The 17,721-nt window shown below is 36.2% G+C and overlaps 1 protein-coding gene across 10 annotated transcripts in view; it reads right to left on the bottom strand.

The window, feature by feature from the left end:
• Positions 1-3,896: 3,896 nt before the first annotated feature.
• ASB15 (ankyrin repeat and SOCS box containing 15) overlaps positions 3,897-17,721 on the bottom strand; it is a 37,993-nt gene continuing 24,168 nt past the window's right edge. For 7 of the 10 annotated variants that reach the window (XM_001086050.4, XM_015134829.3, XM_015134830.3 and 4 more), the window contains 4 exons: positions 15,773-15,944; positions 13,618-14,188; positions 12,915-13,068; positions 3,897-6,531 (listed from right to left, as the gene is read on the bottom strand). In XM_001086050.4, coding sequence (XP_001086050.1) covers positions 6,359-6,531; positions 12,915-13,068; positions 13,618-14,188; positions 15,773-15,944 — 1,070 coding nt within the window. In that variant the 3' untranslated portion in view covers positions 3,897-6,358. The remainder of the gene's footprint in view (positions 6,532-12,914; positions 13,069-13,617; positions 14,189-15,772; positions 15,945-17,721) is intronic. The other 3 variants (XM_077998101.1, XM_077998102.1, XM_015134831.3) reach the window with 2 other exon arrangements.

The following is a 17,721-nucleotide window of genomic DNA, read 5'->3' as shown; positions in this document are numbered from 1 at the left end:
CTAGGGATTTGGAGTCAAGTCCTAGCTCTGACATTTACTACTTTAGTTAACTATAAGATGTGTTTTCTTAGTTTTCTTATCTATAGAGTGGAGATAATTAACCCCGTCTCTCCCCTATTCCTAGAGTAGCTGTAAGAATCAAGTGGGGTGATGTATGTGAAATTCTTTATGAACTGTAAAACCTAGAACAAATGAGAGACATTATTGAAGTAGTCTTCCCAGATGTATCCAAATGGTCTAGATGGTCCTCAAGATATTTTCTATATTCATAGAACAAATTATGAAGCCTTTGGCTGTAGAAAATATCTATACTTTTCTTCTATGGACTTGGGGTTCTCACCCTTTTTCCTTTATCAAAGTCCATTATTTAAAAAAATGTTCAGATATCATTCTACCTCTCTTAAATGTACTTATATTTTAAACCTTATTTTTGATTGTCAGATAAGGTTTGCTGTTGAAGAGAGGGTCTTCAGATACTCCAGAATCATTGTAGGAAGTATGCAAATCATTATAGTTGAAGTTCTGATTTAATCAGGGCACCCTCCAACCCACAGACTCAATTTAGTTTCTTGGGTACTTCAGGTGATTATGAAGGGCAGGCCCCCAGTGAGGGGACTGGGTGCAGAGTCGAACCTAGGTTGATGGGTTCCAATGAGTCAAAGGAAAGTCTAAGCAAATGTTGGCAGCCTCCAGTCAAAGGTGATTAAAACTGTTGCTTCACTGAAATGATATTAAACCAATGTGGGTAACCATATATGTAGGGGTATTCAGACACTCAGGAACATAGCAATTGCACAGAACATGCAATTGCTGACCACTGCATGTCATGCCTGGATATTTAACTTCCACGAAACCTAGAAAATAGCTTCCATGGGAAAACAGCATAGACTTTGCTTCAAACAGAAAGAACTGGCTACTTTTTTTCACACACACTCAATCCAAAGGTAAGTATCACTTTTAGTGCCCTCCACATCTTCTACCTGATCCAACCATATAGGATGCTTCCAAGAAGTTTTACCTTAAATCTCATTGAGAGATTCCAGAATGGAAGATTTCCAGAGCAACAGCAATGGCTGTTCCCAGTTTCCTGGGGTCTGAAGCACAGAATGTGAGTGCCTGTCAAGTGCCTCTGATAGAATCACTGGCTAATCCAGCATTAGAACTCAGGCACTCCCAGTGCCCAGATTCAAATTACTAGACTGTCTCTTTCCCAAAACAGCAAATCCCCCGACATCTCCAGCACTCCCTGAGGTTACACAACATGGGGAACTGAGGTCAAATAAGTCTATTCCTTCTACTCATCTTCTCCCCTGAGAAGCCCTTTCTTCCCTTGACAACAATTGATAATTAAGGCTTTACTAAGGAAAAGAATATGTGGTGGGTTATTGCCTAGAGACAATTCTCCGCAAGTTTTCATTCCGTGAATGTTGTCAAAGTATTTAGAAATGACAGTGAGATGCCATATGCATTCCTAACATTTTCTTTTTGTATTTTCAGGTATAATGACAATCTACAGTCATGTACCATACGACCAAGGTTCTTGACTTTTGCAGCTCTGACATTGGCACTGCCACTATGTAGTAATAATGATGAGAGCTCAGGTTTCATGTGCACTTACTCTATATTGGATATAGTACTTTAGACACTTAGTTCATGCCTTGTCCAAAACCAAGCAGCTAATAATTTGCAGAGCCTGGCTCAAAGTGGCTCATAGTCTGTTTTTATTTTTATATTTTAATGATACTATTTATCTGTTTAAACTTAAGACACTGTAAAGGTAATTGATATCTTTTGTGGTATCTTTTTGTATTTTTTAAATTGACAACAATTGTATATATTTATGGTATACAACATGATGCTTTGAAGTATGTGTATATTGTAAAATGGCTATATTGAGCAAATTAACATATTCATTACCTCATATACTTTTTTTTTGTCATGAGAAGGCAAAATCTACTCTGAGATTCTCAAGTATACAATGCACTATTTTAACTGTTGTCACAATGTTGTACAATACATTTCTTGAACTTATTTCTCCTGAAATTGTGTATCCTTTGACCAACATTTCCCGAATCCCCTCTTCTCCTGCCTCCTGGTGACCACCATTTTACTTTCTGCTTCCATGAGTTTGCTTTTTTTAGATTCTTCATATAAGTGAGATATTTGTCTTTCTGTGTCTGGCTTATTCCACTTAACATGATATCTATTTAAGTACAAAATATGTGTCCTTGCCAACTGCATTACCTACAGTACTGCAATATCATGCCATATTTCAATGCATGTGTGTATGTCTATGTGTGTATTACATATGTATGTGTGATGTACTTGTGTGTATATATGTGTATAATGTGCATGTTGTTTCATAAAAAACTTGAAGCAGCCTACATTTTTAAAAAATAATTTCAACATTTATTTTAGATACGGGGGTGCATGTGAAGGTTTGTTACATGGTTATATTGCATGATGCTGAGGTTTGGGGTCTGGATCCCTTCACTCAAGTAGTGAGCATGGTACCCGTTAAGTAGTTTTTCAACCCCTGCCCCCTTCTGCCTTCCCCCTTCCTCCCCCTTCTCTTCTTCCTCCCCCCTCCTCCCCCTCCTCACCCTCCTTCCCTTTCCCCCTCCTTCCCCTTCCTCACTCTCCTTCTCCCTCCCTCTCCCTCCCTCTCCTCCTCCCTCTCCCTTTCCCCCTCCCTCCTCTCTCTTCCTCCCCACCTTGCTCTATGTAGTAGTCCACAGTATCTGTTGTTCCCATCTTTATGTCCATGTGTACTCAATGTTTAGCTTCCGCTTATAGGTGAGAACATGTGGTACTTTGTTTCTGTTCCTGCATTAATTTTTGTAGGATTATGACCTCCTCCAGCTGCATTCATGTTGCTGAAGCAGCTTATAATTTTTATATTCCTAAGTAATTTCTGATTGGAAGGTGACTATATACATAAGAGTATGAAACTTGAAACCAAAATTTGCATAGGAATTTCTGGTAAAAAGGTCAGTGACAAGAGAAAGGCTTACATACGTATGTTCTCTGTGTCATAAGATACTCCATCTTGTTAGAGTTTCCATGCTGTCTGTCCCAAAGTTTCTGGTTGTTCAAAAGCCTGCATTAAAGGCGGTGTTACCTATGAATATTTGCTGCACATTGATACAATCGTTTTCACATCTTCTGCACTGACACCCTATTACCGGGAAGCATGTTCTGTGGCTAATTAACGTGATTAAATCATATTTTTCAGGAGGCACTTGGTTTCAATGTCCTTCTTAAAATTATCTTTAGCCAGAAATGGAGATCCTATTTAATGATGGCCTATGGAAAGATAAAACATGCTTAATGAGAGTTCAGATCGGCTTTTTTCCACCCGGACTCTCTGTGTGATACAAAACAAAATCCACAGAGACTAAAACAGTCACAGACATCTTGGCAACATGGGGGAAGATGGCATCCAAACTCTGCCATGTTGATTCCACAGTGGTTAGACAGGCTCCACTGTAGAATGTTTGGCTTCTTCTAATGCTGACTGGGTAGGAGCAGCTGTTACCCTTTCCCGGATAAAGTGACATACTCTAGAAGAAACAGAGTCCTAATGAGATGGAAATTAATTCCTTTTTCCATCCAGCCATCTCAAAAACAAATACACTGCTAGAAAAACCCAAAATATGGTGAGCAAAAGATCAAATCTGATTTAGATACAGCAATTGCTTCTTTTTCATAAGACGCATTTTTCTCTTGCTTCATAAATGCCAAAAAACCCACTTTTAAAACCCATAGCATGTGCAGTTAATTCATATCTTTATATCCAAGTATTTTTTGAATATTATCTATACAAATATATATCAAATAAAATGTCAAAGCTTTAGTGAGCAAAAGTTTAATATACGAAGTATCATAAAACGGACTTATAACCTCAATATGATTTTTTATTAGAGTAATATTTTTAGGTAACAATACATTTAACCACATCTAAGAGTACAGCACAAGAATAATAAAATCTTGTATGCAAGATGTTACAATTAAAGATAAATACATTACAGTTTAATTTACATATAAAAATGTCCTCTAGGGAATACAAGAAGTTAAAATTATAGCCCTAATTGTACAATTTTTTCATACTTATTTATCTTTCAAAGGTAACTAAAGCTAAATACAACTTGAAAACTTTACAGACCAGTGAGATATTACTGTTGAAAGAATATAGTAACAAGGTAAAAATAAATATAAGAAAAATACACTATTAAAATCTAAGAAAAATAACATTAAATAATTACATTATAAGATTACATAACTCACTCAGAAATTTAAAACTATTATTTCACCATGATGTCACTGATTATTTTTGTCACTTATTCAATGTATTTCAACAAATAATTATTGAACTCCATGCTCTAGGGAATGTGTTTGGCCCTGAGAAAGCACTAGAAAACAAAACAAAGATAGAACCTGCGCTCATAGAGCTTATAGTCTAGTGGGAAGACAGCAGGGAACATAGGCAGCTGTAATATAGCATGACAAGTTCTGTGCTTAGGCTTCCCATCCTAGAGGAAGCAACATCTCAGCTGAGACCTATAGGGTAAGAGGGATTTGATCAGGTGAAAGGGTGCAGAAAAAGTGGAAAGAGAGTTCCAGATGAGAGAAGGAAATGCAAAGACCCTGAGGTTAAAATAGAGCGTGGTCTATTCTACAGCAGTGGTTGCCCATACAAAGGTCCTCAGATATTTGATGGCCCACAGTGAAATTCTCACTCATCAGTGGAGAAATGAGAGCAGTGTGAGGTCTTTTCAAAGTAAAAATCATTCAACTTGAATGACTGAGTTTATAACCATCTTATTTTCTGGCATTAAAATGACCCTTCTTTTATGAAATGATGGTGATAGTAGATGGTATTTCTTAATGACTCTTTTTGAAAAATCAACACAACAAAACCTGTTGGTGTATGACACCTTAAAGTCTGGGGATCACTGTTTAAAAAATAAAATTCTAGAAGGTTCAAGGGAAGGGAGGAAAGGGAGACATCTAGAGATGAGGCTAGAGAAGAAGGCAGGAGTTAGATCATGAAAGTTCAAGTGAGAACGTTGGAATTGAAGAGCAATGGGAATGATCTTAAGCAGAGAAGAGAAAGTCTATTATATTTGTAAAAGGCTATTCTGAGATGCTGTGTGTAGAAAGTGTCTGGGACAGGGCAAGACAGAGGCAGGGGAGCCAGATAAGCAGCACTGTATTATCCAGGGAAAAAGAAGATAATAGACTTAGGGCCAAATGGGGGTGGGGTTGAGGGGTGGTGAGTGGAAGATGACTTCAGGAGACAAACTTAATAGGATTTGGTGATTTGTCTTATTGGGTGAGGAAAATGGGCTTGTCAAGCCTAACGTCCAGGCTTTTTTCTTTGAAAACTGAATTGAGCATTGTGCTAACTATTGAGCTCAAGAAAGAGCTTTTTTTTTTTTTTTTTTTTTTTGAGTTCATCTGGGGACATGTTGAATTTGAGGTGTCTCTGTGTTCAAATGTTCACTAGGTCAATTGTCTACATAGGTCGGGAGAACATGAGAGAAAGAGTTGAGCTTCGGATAGAAATTTTGTAGTCTCTAGCAAAATGATTGAGACCATGGATGTGAATAAAATTTCCCAGAGAACAAAGCAAAGAGGGCTTAGGATATATAACTTAAAGAACAAAGAGAAGAGGGCTTAAGATATACAACTATAAGATTGGCTAGAGATGAGCTAGGCAGAAAGAAGCCAGAGACAGAGTGTCCAGGGAGGTGGGAGGACACCCAAGAGAACAGGTTTTGCAAGAAACAAGGAAAGAGGTATCCTTTCAAGCAAGGAACAGGCAACAATGTTGAATGCTGTAGGAATCAATTGGAAGAGGGACTGAAGAATGTTCACTGAATTTAGCAACAAAGAGATTGTCAGGGACCTTGAGAAAAGCAGTGGAGGGGTAGATGCCAGATCACAGTCTGTGAACTTACAGGCAGGAGGAACTCTTTCACACAGCAAGACCTTGAGAGACAGGAGAATCCGGCCAGCAACTGGCAGATGTGGGTTTGAGAAAGTGGTTATCTGTTTTTTAAACATAGAGACTTGATGTGGATATTGTAGGAGCCACTTGATAGGGAGAGTTTGATGACTTGTAGCAAACAAAGATACAAATCTAAGTTCAAAATACTATCTTTAAAAAATGCTAATGTCTTTAAAGACATAAATCATGGTGTTCCCGTAAGAACACATGATATAACTATAAAACTGTCAATGCATTTAGATACACTTTACAATTAAGGATTAAGGATGTAAAATAGTTACAAGAAATTATCTGAGGGAATCACATTTCAAAATATTTTTTAAAATCACATTTTAAAATATTAAGTTATGGCAATTTTAGCTCTTGTCCATAGAGATCATACTCTTTAAATAATATGTATCTTTGAATAGCTGGTGGTAGAGGAAGCTTCTCCATTGAGGCTGGCTGGCAGAGTTTCTGGAGACCCATAAGTCTTCGAATTTTTAACCGACACAAATGCTTCAATGAACAAGGATTCTCTAAAAGGAAAATAAGCAAAAAAAATTTTTTAAATAGTGGCTTGACCCCTAAGATATGACTATTTCAGAATAACATGAGTAGTGTATTCTGAAAAACATGTATGCACACTTTAGCAGCTGGTGATTTTAAGTGAAATTCAAATTGTAATTGAACATTCTAGTCTACTCCTCTAGAATATAAGTTCCATGAGGGCAGACATTTAGTCTGTCTCTGTGCCAGGAAGAGAGTCTGGCTCATGGTAGGTGTTCAACTAGAATTTGTGGAATTAATAAATGGACTTAAGAAAGCAAATGCTCACATCTCTTCTCTATTTTTTAGAGCTAAGTATTATAGAGATAGATTTCTTTACTTTCTTTCTCCTACCAATCTGTCTGATAAATAATTATCCATGAAACATAGATGCAGATGATTCCACATATCATGAATAATCCAATCTGAGTTTTGTTTCCAGTGTCTGATACTTAAACCTTGTATATTCTCAAAAAATATACTAACAGTATTTAAATATCTGATATTTTCAATTCTTACTTTATCTATATTATAATTGCAAGATTGATATTTTATAGCAGCAATATGAATGAATGAAGGAGCAGCATAGCATTCAGGCTTAGATGTGCGCTCTGGACGTGGTCAGCTTGGATTAAACTCCTAGCTCTGCCCCCTAATATTTGTGTGACCTTGGGCAAATCACTTGATGTCTGTGAGTTTGGTATTCCCATCTGTGAAATAAGGATAACAACAGTACTTATCTCATAGGGTTGTTTGAAGATTAAACAAGTCATGTAAAGTATTATAAAAGTGCTCAGTACATTGTAGCCATTCGATAAATATTAACTGTCATTCAATGCAATAATAAACATGATCACATCTCAATTACGTTCAATGATATAAACAATTTATCTTTTAAAATTAAAAACAATATTCTCAAAAGTTATTGATGCAACATTACCAAAATAAGCAGAAAAAAAAATCTAAAAAAAAAGTACGATTTTTTTTTCCTAACAAATACGCTGCCTTACAGCTAGCTGGAGGACTCCTGACATCCAGTGGTTAATCACACTCATAGCAATCAACTGGCTTCGACTCTAGTCACAATAATATATGATGGAAACAATAAAAAAACTTTCTGCCCTTATTCTTACTTGGACTGTCTTTCCAAAGTCATCAGAATTGGTAAGTATTTTGCAAAAAAAAAAAAAAAAAAAAAAAAAGTGAGCAATCAATTTCCATTTAGAAGCAAAATCTGTTCTATGACAGGAAGTATAATGGTATCGTAGAGTCTGTGTTTTCAAGTAAGACAAACAAGAGTTCAAATCTTCACTTTGTTATTTTCTATGTCTACTACTTTGAGAAATTAATTTATCTAAGCCTCAGCATTTTTCTCCCCTTTGCAATCTCCAAGCTAAAAAAAGAAGGTTTTAAGTTTTTTATTGCAAAATAAAATAAAGTACACATGTATAGTTTCGTAAGTTACATAAGTAATTATTGATTGAACATCTATAATCACCTCCTAGGTCTATAGGAAATAGGACTTTGCCAGAGACCAAAGAAATTCTTCTACAATCCATCCTTCCTTATTCCTTTCCCCTGCCATAAATAACTACTCTTCTGACTTGTAATCACTTTCTTTAGAGTTTCATCATCTAAGTGCACTATAGTATTGACAATATATTTTTAAAATTTTTGCTATGTCCTTTAAGTCTTTTCTAATCTGCAGGTTATGCTCTCCATGCCCTTCTTGTCCTTTCAACTAATATTTGAAGAACCCAAATGCTCTGTAGTTTCCCACAGCCTGAACTTTGCTGATTGCATTTTCGTGGTGCAGTTCCATGTCCCACTGTCTCCTCTATTTCTTGCAAATTGGTAACTGGCTCCAGATACTTAAGCAGGCTTGGGTTTGATCTCTTTGGCAGAACTATAGCTAGTTCTGTGTTCATTCTTTGGGGGCTATGTTGATTTTCAATGACTACATCCATTAATTTATTGGGGGCTATATAATGGTGGTATCTAATTATATCTTTTAAAATTATTTAGAATACTTTTATAAAGGAAGGTTTTTGCTCATCTACTCTTTAGTTACTAATGGCACAGTTTATATATATATGTGTGTGTGTATATATATGTAAAGCAGAATAAATGCTTAAGTCTTTCTTTTTACAAGTTTTTAAGATAATGAGTTGATTTTCTATCATCTTCTGGAGCTGACCAGTTTTTTAAATAAATGTATATTTAATAAATCATTCTATTGTAAAGATACAAGCACACGTATATTCATTGCAGCACTATTTGCAATAACAAAGACATGGAATCAACCTAAATGCCCATCAAGAAAATTTGGTACATATACACCATAGAATACTATGCAGCTATAAAAAGGAATGAGATCATGTCCTTTGCAGGGACATGGATGGAGCTGGAAACCATTATCCTCAGCAAACTAATGCAGGAACAGAAAACCAAACACTGCATGTTCTCACTTATAAGTGGGAGCTGAATGATGAGAACACACAGACACGTGGAGGGGAACAACACATACTGGGGCCTGTCGAAGGGTAGCTGGGGGAGTTTCTGCATCAGGAAGAATAGCTAATGGATGCTGGACTTAATATCTAGGTAATGGAATGATCTGTGCAGCAAACCACCATGGTACATGTTTACCTGTGTAACAAACCTGCACATTCTGCACATGTACCCTTAAAACTTAAAACACAAGTTGAAGGAAAAAAAAGAAAAGAAAGAAACCCACAAATTATATATTTAAATAGATTGGTTTTAATTCATTGAAATCATTACCCTTTTTGAAACTTAAATTGTCCCATCTTTGGCCAGTTGGAGCCTCTTCAAGTTAGCCCCTGAATTCTTTTGTCATGAATCGTGTAGTCTTTGCTTTCTGGTATGACCAGATGTTCCAGGTTCATCTTAATCATTTCCTTCCCCAGATGCAGTCATCCATTTCTCAAAAACAAAACAACCTCCAGCAAAAACCCTGGTTTCTTTTCGTAGGAAATGGCATTTCCAGGCCAAAATCTGTGTCGTAGGAATGCTCATTGCTACTGGGTTTATCATTATTTCTAAGACTTATCTGTAAACAGACAGATGTGCACACACACACACACACACACACACACCTCTGACATACACACCCCCACCCCCCACAGCATAGTCCTCATGCACACAGATGCTTTCAAGATACAATAGCTTATGAGTTTATATTGTTACTTCTAATTCAAATTCAGGACTACAGGATTTTTCTTTAATCGCTTCTCTATTACATCTGTATTTTCTTTCTGACACACTGACAATCTTTGGTTTCAAGGATACAAAGAATGGAATTGGAATGTTCCTTAATTACTCATTTGCTGAATATCTCTCTCATCCTCAGCATAACAATATTAATATTATATCACCATCAATATTTTAAGATATTTAAAAATATGTATTTTAATTATTAAATATTATTTAATCTACTTACTAATATTCAAAAATGAATAATTGTGTTGTATCTGTCTTATCAGCGCATATAACCATTACGTGTTGCATCTTCTCCCTTTTAACTCTCACTTAGTCTTGGCATTCTGTTTAGTGTTAGTCCTGTTTAATACTAGTTCTCATGCTGATATCTCACTAATCATTTTGGGTTGTCTAAAGGCCATTTCTTAGTGGATCATTCAGACATCAGTAAGAGGAACAATATTTCCTGAGTTCTTGCATACTGACAACAGTTTGCCTACATTGATCATTGGAAGTCCATTTTGCTGTGTAAGCATCCTTGGCTCACATTTTCCTTCCATGAAGAGTCTTAAATAGGTGACTCCATTTTCTTTTGGCATAAAGTATTGTTGATGAAAAGTTTAATAATAACCTATATTTTCCCTTATAAGTCACTTGTTCTTTTTGCCTATGTGCCCAAAGGATATAGCATTTTGTATATTATAGTTTCAAATCTTTCTTTTTTATTACAAGTTTTTCTTGAAACTTAGTTTTTGTATTTGTTATGTTCTCTTGATTTGGTTTTCCTTTTCAAGGAATCTTATCCATGTATTGACTATTCATTGTCGTCAATGTTTTTAACTGTCTTTCAAATCATTTTATCTAAGCTACAAGGATGCAAAAGCATAAGAATGATACAATGGATTTTGAGGACTCAGGGGGAAGGTTGGGCCAGGGATAAAAGAGTATACATTGGGTACAGCGTACACTGCTTAGGTGATTAGGTGCACCAAAATCTCAGAAACCACCGCTAAACAACTTATCCATATAACCAAACACCACCTGTTTCCCCAAAACCTATTGAAATAGACAAATATATATATATATTAAAATCCTTTTATCTATTTCTTCATTTATATTTGATTTAAACTTTTTCTTTCATATCCTCTTATAACTCTCAATGTATTGTCGACTGTGTTGCTATTTCTTGTTTTCATTCTAGTTCAGTCTTCACATTTGAAATTAATTTTTTCTAATTTTTATTCCTAATTCTTTCCTCAGTTGTTACCTGATTTCTGAATTTTTCAAATTTTGACTCGTGTTGTTCATTCATATCTGATATTATTTTCCTCATGCTTTTTAGCTCATTTTGAAATAGCAGGTTTGAATTTTGATTGTTCGGAGAGTGTGTTTTTTTAGTTACGTATTCATTGCCCGTGGGGATATCATTCTGTTCTTTCTATTTTTTCTTACTATTATGGGATTTGACTGTGATATTTTCTGTTCATTTTTATTTGCATTTAGTTTTCTTGAATTTTTAGAAGGATGCTTGGTAGCAGATAGCTCTTCTAACTTTACAGAGCTTCTTACTCTATTATTTTCTTGCAATGACCCAAAATATGGTGGTTAGATCTCTGCGGTTTCCTGGCTCTGTCTGCCACCCCCACTTTTTTGTGGGTCCTTTCTTGTTTCTGTCCTGCTTGATTTTTGATTTTACTCTCAATGAGGCCTAAGTCCAGGAAGGGAACTTAGAGAAGTGGTTTTCAAGAATGCATAGAGTCTAGACTATTTTGTAATTTCCCTTAGCCTTAGCTTTTTATTTGTAAAAAATAAGCATGATAATACTTAACTCTACAATATTTCATAGCACACTGTACATATACATTTCAGATACCTCACATAAACTTACCATGTAATAAAAACATAAAAATGCTACTTTAGTTTTAAAACTAACTAAATTTATTAAGTAATTTAAATATTCTAGACACTAAGCACCTTATATGCATTATTTCTTTAGATTCCCACAACCACGTATGAGGTTAATACTATCCTACATCTACTTTGCAATGGGAAAACCTAGGCATAAGAGTAAGTAACTTGCTCAAAGTCACACAACTAGAATGTCTATCTTGGTCTTTTTATAGGAAATAAAAAATCTTCTTCCACTTAGAGAAGCAAAAATGGTAACAATAAATTGTTGCTTTTTTTCATGAAAACATCAGTCCTGAATTACATATGCATTTTATAATCTAGCAATCCTACTCCGAGGCAAGGCCAGAATTCCATTTCATTCTAGGTCTATCTGACCCCAGAGCTCAATTTCTGGGCTAACAACACTATATTACTCTTCAGATTCTCCAAGTTTCCTGTTTTAGTTGCCGCAAAATCTCTTCTATTATAGAACTAATTCCAAGAGAAGGCTGATTCAGGTATATTAAAGATGCCAAATTATTTAAATGTCATATAAAATTCTATAATGCTTCTTTAGGCTTCATGAAATTGATGTCCAACTAGTTTTTGAAAGTTTATTTTCCCAAACTCATATTTTGAAAGTGAAAGCATCTCAAATCTATGATATTTTTCTGGGTTTTATTTGTATTTGGATTATTTTAAAATGTGCTTTCACTGAAACTTGTATAATTCATTTTCATGATAAACTTTCATCTAGAAAAGACAAAATGGCCTGTCTATAAATACTAACCTATGATGATAGGACTTTGTCAATAAAGACCTCAGAGAAAGCATGTCAAAAAGAATAATTCTAATCCCTTCCATTAATTCATTTACTCCATATTTATTGAAATGTACTACTTATTAGGCACTATGCTAAGCCTTGCGGATATAACAAGAAATAAAGTAGATCTCTAGCCACGTGGAGCTTGCAGTCTACATATTGTATGATATTATAGAAGTTAATTTTAAAAATAAATTGCAATCAGTACGTTAATATAGTTGTAGTATTACTCATTACACAATTACAAAGCCGGAAAATAAAAAGAAAAATGAAAATATGTATCTTACAACAGAGGAGGTGTTAAGGATGATTTTAAAACCCAGATAATTCTGGAAATACAGTAGAGTAGCACAGAAAAAGTATCAAAGAAGACATTAAGAAATCTCCCCCATATGTGTTCTTAATTTAAAAATTGTAGGTGAAACTTTTGGTTTTTACCTAGTATTTGGCGGATTTCTGGCCATTCTCTCTGTACTTCTAGTGCAGACTTCAGTTTAGCACACAGAGGAACATAATCCATGTAATCTATTAGTATGCGAGTAACTCTGCCTACCAAGTGCTTCATCCAAGGAACTGTAATAAACTCACAGAACTGAGAGAATTGATAAAATTTAATTTAGTAATATTTTTTAATATACCATATACATAAACACTCAATTGTGTTATGGAAAAATTACTCTTTGTCTTATTACAGAAAATAAAAGATTCCTCCTTGTAATGAACAAAAATTAAAAATAAATTGTTTGCTTCTCTCTGTGAAGCCATCAGCCCTGAAGACTCGCCTGGCTTTGATGTGACTGTGGTCAGCAAAGCATGGAGGAGTCACGCTTCTTTCCATCTGGCCCCAATATTCCACCAAACAGGCAGAAGTGACTAATTGCCTACATTTTCACATTCTTCTACATTCAGTTTTCAAGTCAAGAAAAAACAAACAGCATCTTTTTTTTTTTTTTTTTTTTTTTTTTTTGGCGGGGGGCTAGATTTATGCTTATATCCCCATATCATTGCAAACAAAAGTTGAAGAAAAACTAAAATAGAAAAATTAGAGTTTATTTTTCTTGTCTTATAATATCCCTAATTGAATGAATGGGTCTTAAATTAGGATGATGACCCAATATAAAGCAGAAAAGGCGTAACTCACCGGGTTATCTTTTATTACACAAGATGTCCATCCTGGCAGCACCTCTTCCTCTATCTCTGACCACACAAATGAATTTCCAAAGATGTCACCATGCATGCAGTCAAAGCACATCTCCACTTGATAGCCATTATTCAGCAATAGCCTCAGCATTACCTCGTCGTTTAAGGCATACTGAATGACACTGGGGAAACGAGTGTCATTCACATGCATAAAATAACAATTGACATTGGCGCCATGGGAGAGAAGCAGCCGGACAATTTCATAATTATTGGCCCTCACTGCCACAAGTAGACAGTTGAGGGGATCTAAGTTTGGGTCTGCACCTGCAGCCAGAAGGACTTCTGTGCAACGAACATCATTATTAGAAACGGCAAAATACAGCGCAGTCTTCCTCTCATCGTCATAGCTCTGGGAAATGTGGTCAGCAAGTAGAGTGTTGACATCAAAACCATTTTCAATGAGCAGCTCTAGACACTGTGCACTTTGTCCATCTGCTGCTGAGTGAATTGGTGTTAGCCCACTTTTCCGAATTGCATTTTTAGATGTTGCTGGGATAAGATATTTCAGTGCACTAAAAGAAAAAAAGTCAAATATCTACGTGCCATAAAGAAAATCAAGAAATTAAATAAACTACCATTCTCACTAGATAAGTGAATGCAAATTGTATAGTTTCCCTTATTTTCTCTAGATAACTTTGTAGTAAAACATTTAACCTTTGTCTGTGAGGTACAACTATTTAGTTTAGTGTACTGTAGCTCAGTTTTGATTTAGCTTTCTGTTCTCAATATTCCTAGGAAACTGCATCTTATACGTTTTTTCCTAGAATTGTGGTTCCTCGGGAACCCTCCCCATCTTCCAGTTCTCCTCTGAACAATATAATATTTACAGACAACCAATACTATTTTTAAAAATGTAGGAGAAAAGTAAGCCTTTCTAATGCCATAGAGGACTGTTTCATATTCTTGACCATTAGGATCATGGGGTCATAGGAAGTGACCCTGGATGTCATTTAGTCCAACTGCTTCATTTAACAGAAGAACAATCTGAAGTCTGAAGAGGCAAAATGATTGTCCAAGGTCACACAGTTAGATGTAGAGCAGGACAAGAATTTGGGCCTTTTCGAATTCTTATGAATTATTTCTCTTTGACTGATTCCTACGCAATCTATTTTTAAATATTGACCATGTACATTCTGTCTGCTTCCATATAATTTGCAATTGAATTATTAGCCAAAAGAAGAGTCTTTAATATTCCATCAACCTGGCATCAGTCCAATTGAGATAACCAACCACAGTTTATATTTCTAAGTACATGTGATATAGTTGTGAGTTTCACACTTGACTAACCAGCTAGACATGTATGAGAGCCACATGGCAAGGATAACGTGATCTCTTGTGCCTACTTTATGAATTTATGAACACTGGGATTAAATCCAAGTAAACTCTAACAACATGTCACTTAGCATCAATTATGAATCACTGGCCACTTAGCCAAAGGCCCACTGAAAACTATAAAGCCCAATTACTTCAAAGTTTTTGATCTTATGAAATATATTTAATTGCCTAAAACCATCTTCTCATGGTGGGTAGTTTAATATAGTGATCTAGATTTCTACCAATGTGTTAATTTTGTACATTTTGTGATTTAAGAATCTATTCAACCATTTGTATGGAATGAAGAATTCTAAACTTATAACGAAACTTTTCTGTTCAAGAATATATTTGACATTATACTATAATATCTTGGATATGTTAGGAAATAATTGGAATAACACTGATAGTATCATTACAAATTTTAATCCTTTGTCAAGGGCAAAATTTTTAGAAACTCTGTAGCCTTTTGTTAAATACGTTTGTAAACAAAAAGGCACTCTTGAGTGGCTTGTGGAGATTTCTCACTTATGGCTTAACTCCTTCTAAAAGAAAATTTCTTTTCATTATAAAAGTACTATAAATTCATTTTTTGGAAGTACAAGAATATCAAAAGGAGGAAAATTAAATGAGCTCTAGATATCTAAATATGGAGCATCAAAACCTGAAGATTATGCCTATTTCTCCTCAGATTTTGAAAGGTATTACATATAGACTTGTGATTATACTGTATATACAAATTTGCATTTTTAACTCAAATAATTATCCTATAATTTATCACTCACAGATAATGCCCCTCATAGGCAGCTCGGTGTATAGGAAGATGCCCTGCTCGATTAGGTACATTTCCGCTTCCTCCATATTCCAGCAGGAGGGAAATGCAGTCGGGATTGCCACCTCCTGCTGCCTCAAACATCACCGACGCCCCATCATCCGCCAAAGCAAGCACATCACCACCTGGCCGTATAAAACATGTGGCATGATGATAACTGTATGGTATTGTTTAAACAATCCCCTTAAAAACAACCTGTTGTGGGACTCGGTGCAGTGGCTCACGTCTGTAATCCCAGCACTTTGGGAAGCTGAGGTGGGCGGATCATGAGGTCAGGAGTTCGAGGTCAGCCTGGCCAACATGGTGAAACTCTGTCTCTACTAAAAATACAAAAATTAGCTGGGCATGGTGGCACACGCCTGTAGTCCCAGCTACCCAGAAGACTGAAGCAGGAGAATCACTTGAACTGGGAGGTGGAGGTTGTGATGAGCCGAGATCACGCCACTGCACTCCAGACTGGGCAACAGAGTGAGACTCCATCTCAAAAACAAACAAACAAACACCCTCCACAAAGCCTGTTGTGTTCATTTCTGGTTAGGACTTAAAAAGTACAGAATTAAGGGCCTCTATGTTTTCTATATTTTTAATAAAACAGTCACGAATGCCTCACGCTTTGTTTTATTAGAAAATCTTTGGGCCAAAAATCATGGGAGAAATGAAGTCAATTTTCTTGATAGGCAAATTCTTCCGAAAAAGGCTCATTAGACTTTTTAATTTAAAGACAAGAATTTTTTGGTTTTTTTGTTTTGTTTTGTTTTGTTTTTTGAGACGGAGTCTCACTCTGTCAACCAGGTTGGAGTGTAGTCGTATGATCTCAGCTCACTGCAGCCTCCACCTTCTGGGTTTAAGCAGTTCTTCTGCCTCAGCCTCCTGAGTAGCTGGGATTACAGGCGTGTACCACCACAGGGTTTTGCCATGTTGGTCAGGCTGGTCTCCAACTCTAGGCAACAAGTAATCTACCCACCTTGGACTTCCAAAATGTTGGGATTACCGGCATGAGCCATGGCGCCCGGCCCCCTCTAGTTTAACTTAACAAATACTTACAGTTAATAAAGTGTTAACAAATACTTTATTGCCCTCTTATGTGCAATCAGTGTGTGTGACCCCAAGAAGAATAAGTGTGACTACTCTAAGGAGCTTAGAGGGGAAATGAAACAAAATATCAGACAGCACAAACTGTATGATATTCCAGTGACACTGACATTAAGACAAGGAGACATGATGTAGGGGACAGGGGCTCTGCTGCTTATGGTGAGAGCTGGGGGCCAGCCGTTTACTTCCGTGCACCTCCATCTCCACATCTGTGAATGATTAATGCAGCTTACTTCACAGGGCTTATTTGATACTTAAATGTGCTTGTATTGGGAGACCTCAAAAATGTTAGTCTTTTTCCCATAGGGAATCACTGGGGATCATGTGGTGCTAGAGTTCATTTGTGGATGAGGACGCTGAGAACCAGATATTGAAGGAACAACGCTAGGGACTCACAGTGAGTAGTGGCTCAACCAGTTTAGGAGTTAGGTCTCCTTAACTCATGGTTCTGTAGTTGTATAAAGCACCTGGAGAGTTTAAAGGAGGGCAATGTCACAATCTGTTGGGAAGAATTAGGAAAGGATTTAGGGAGGAGGTGTCTCAAGAGATTGACTTTGAATTATGCTGAAGAGATGAAGGCAAGGACTTGACCCAAACCCAGAGAGAAGGAATGTAAGGTATGTTTGGGAATATTGCTAGTGTATTTTGACTGGAGTGTAGGATACAAGATGGGAGCAGTGAGGGATAAACGTGGTAAAACAATTTGAGATGATGCAGTAGGGATTATTTTTTGGATAGTTGACACTATTGTAGCTGTCCTTTAGGGAGGGAAGACAAGTTGCAGTATGTACTGTGATTCTCTGATGGGAG

This window comes from Macaca mulatta, chromosome 3 (assembly GCF_049350105.2).
Source record: "Macaca mulatta isolate MMU2019108-1 chromosome 3, T2T-MMU8v2.0, whole genome shotgun sequence".
Taxonomy (NCBI): Eukaryota; Metazoa; Chordata; class Mammalia; order Primates; family Cercopithecidae; genus Macaca; species Macaca mulatta.
The sequence above is the reverse complement of the archived record's forward strand: the minus strand, read 5'-3'. Positions and strand labels throughout refer to the sequence as shown.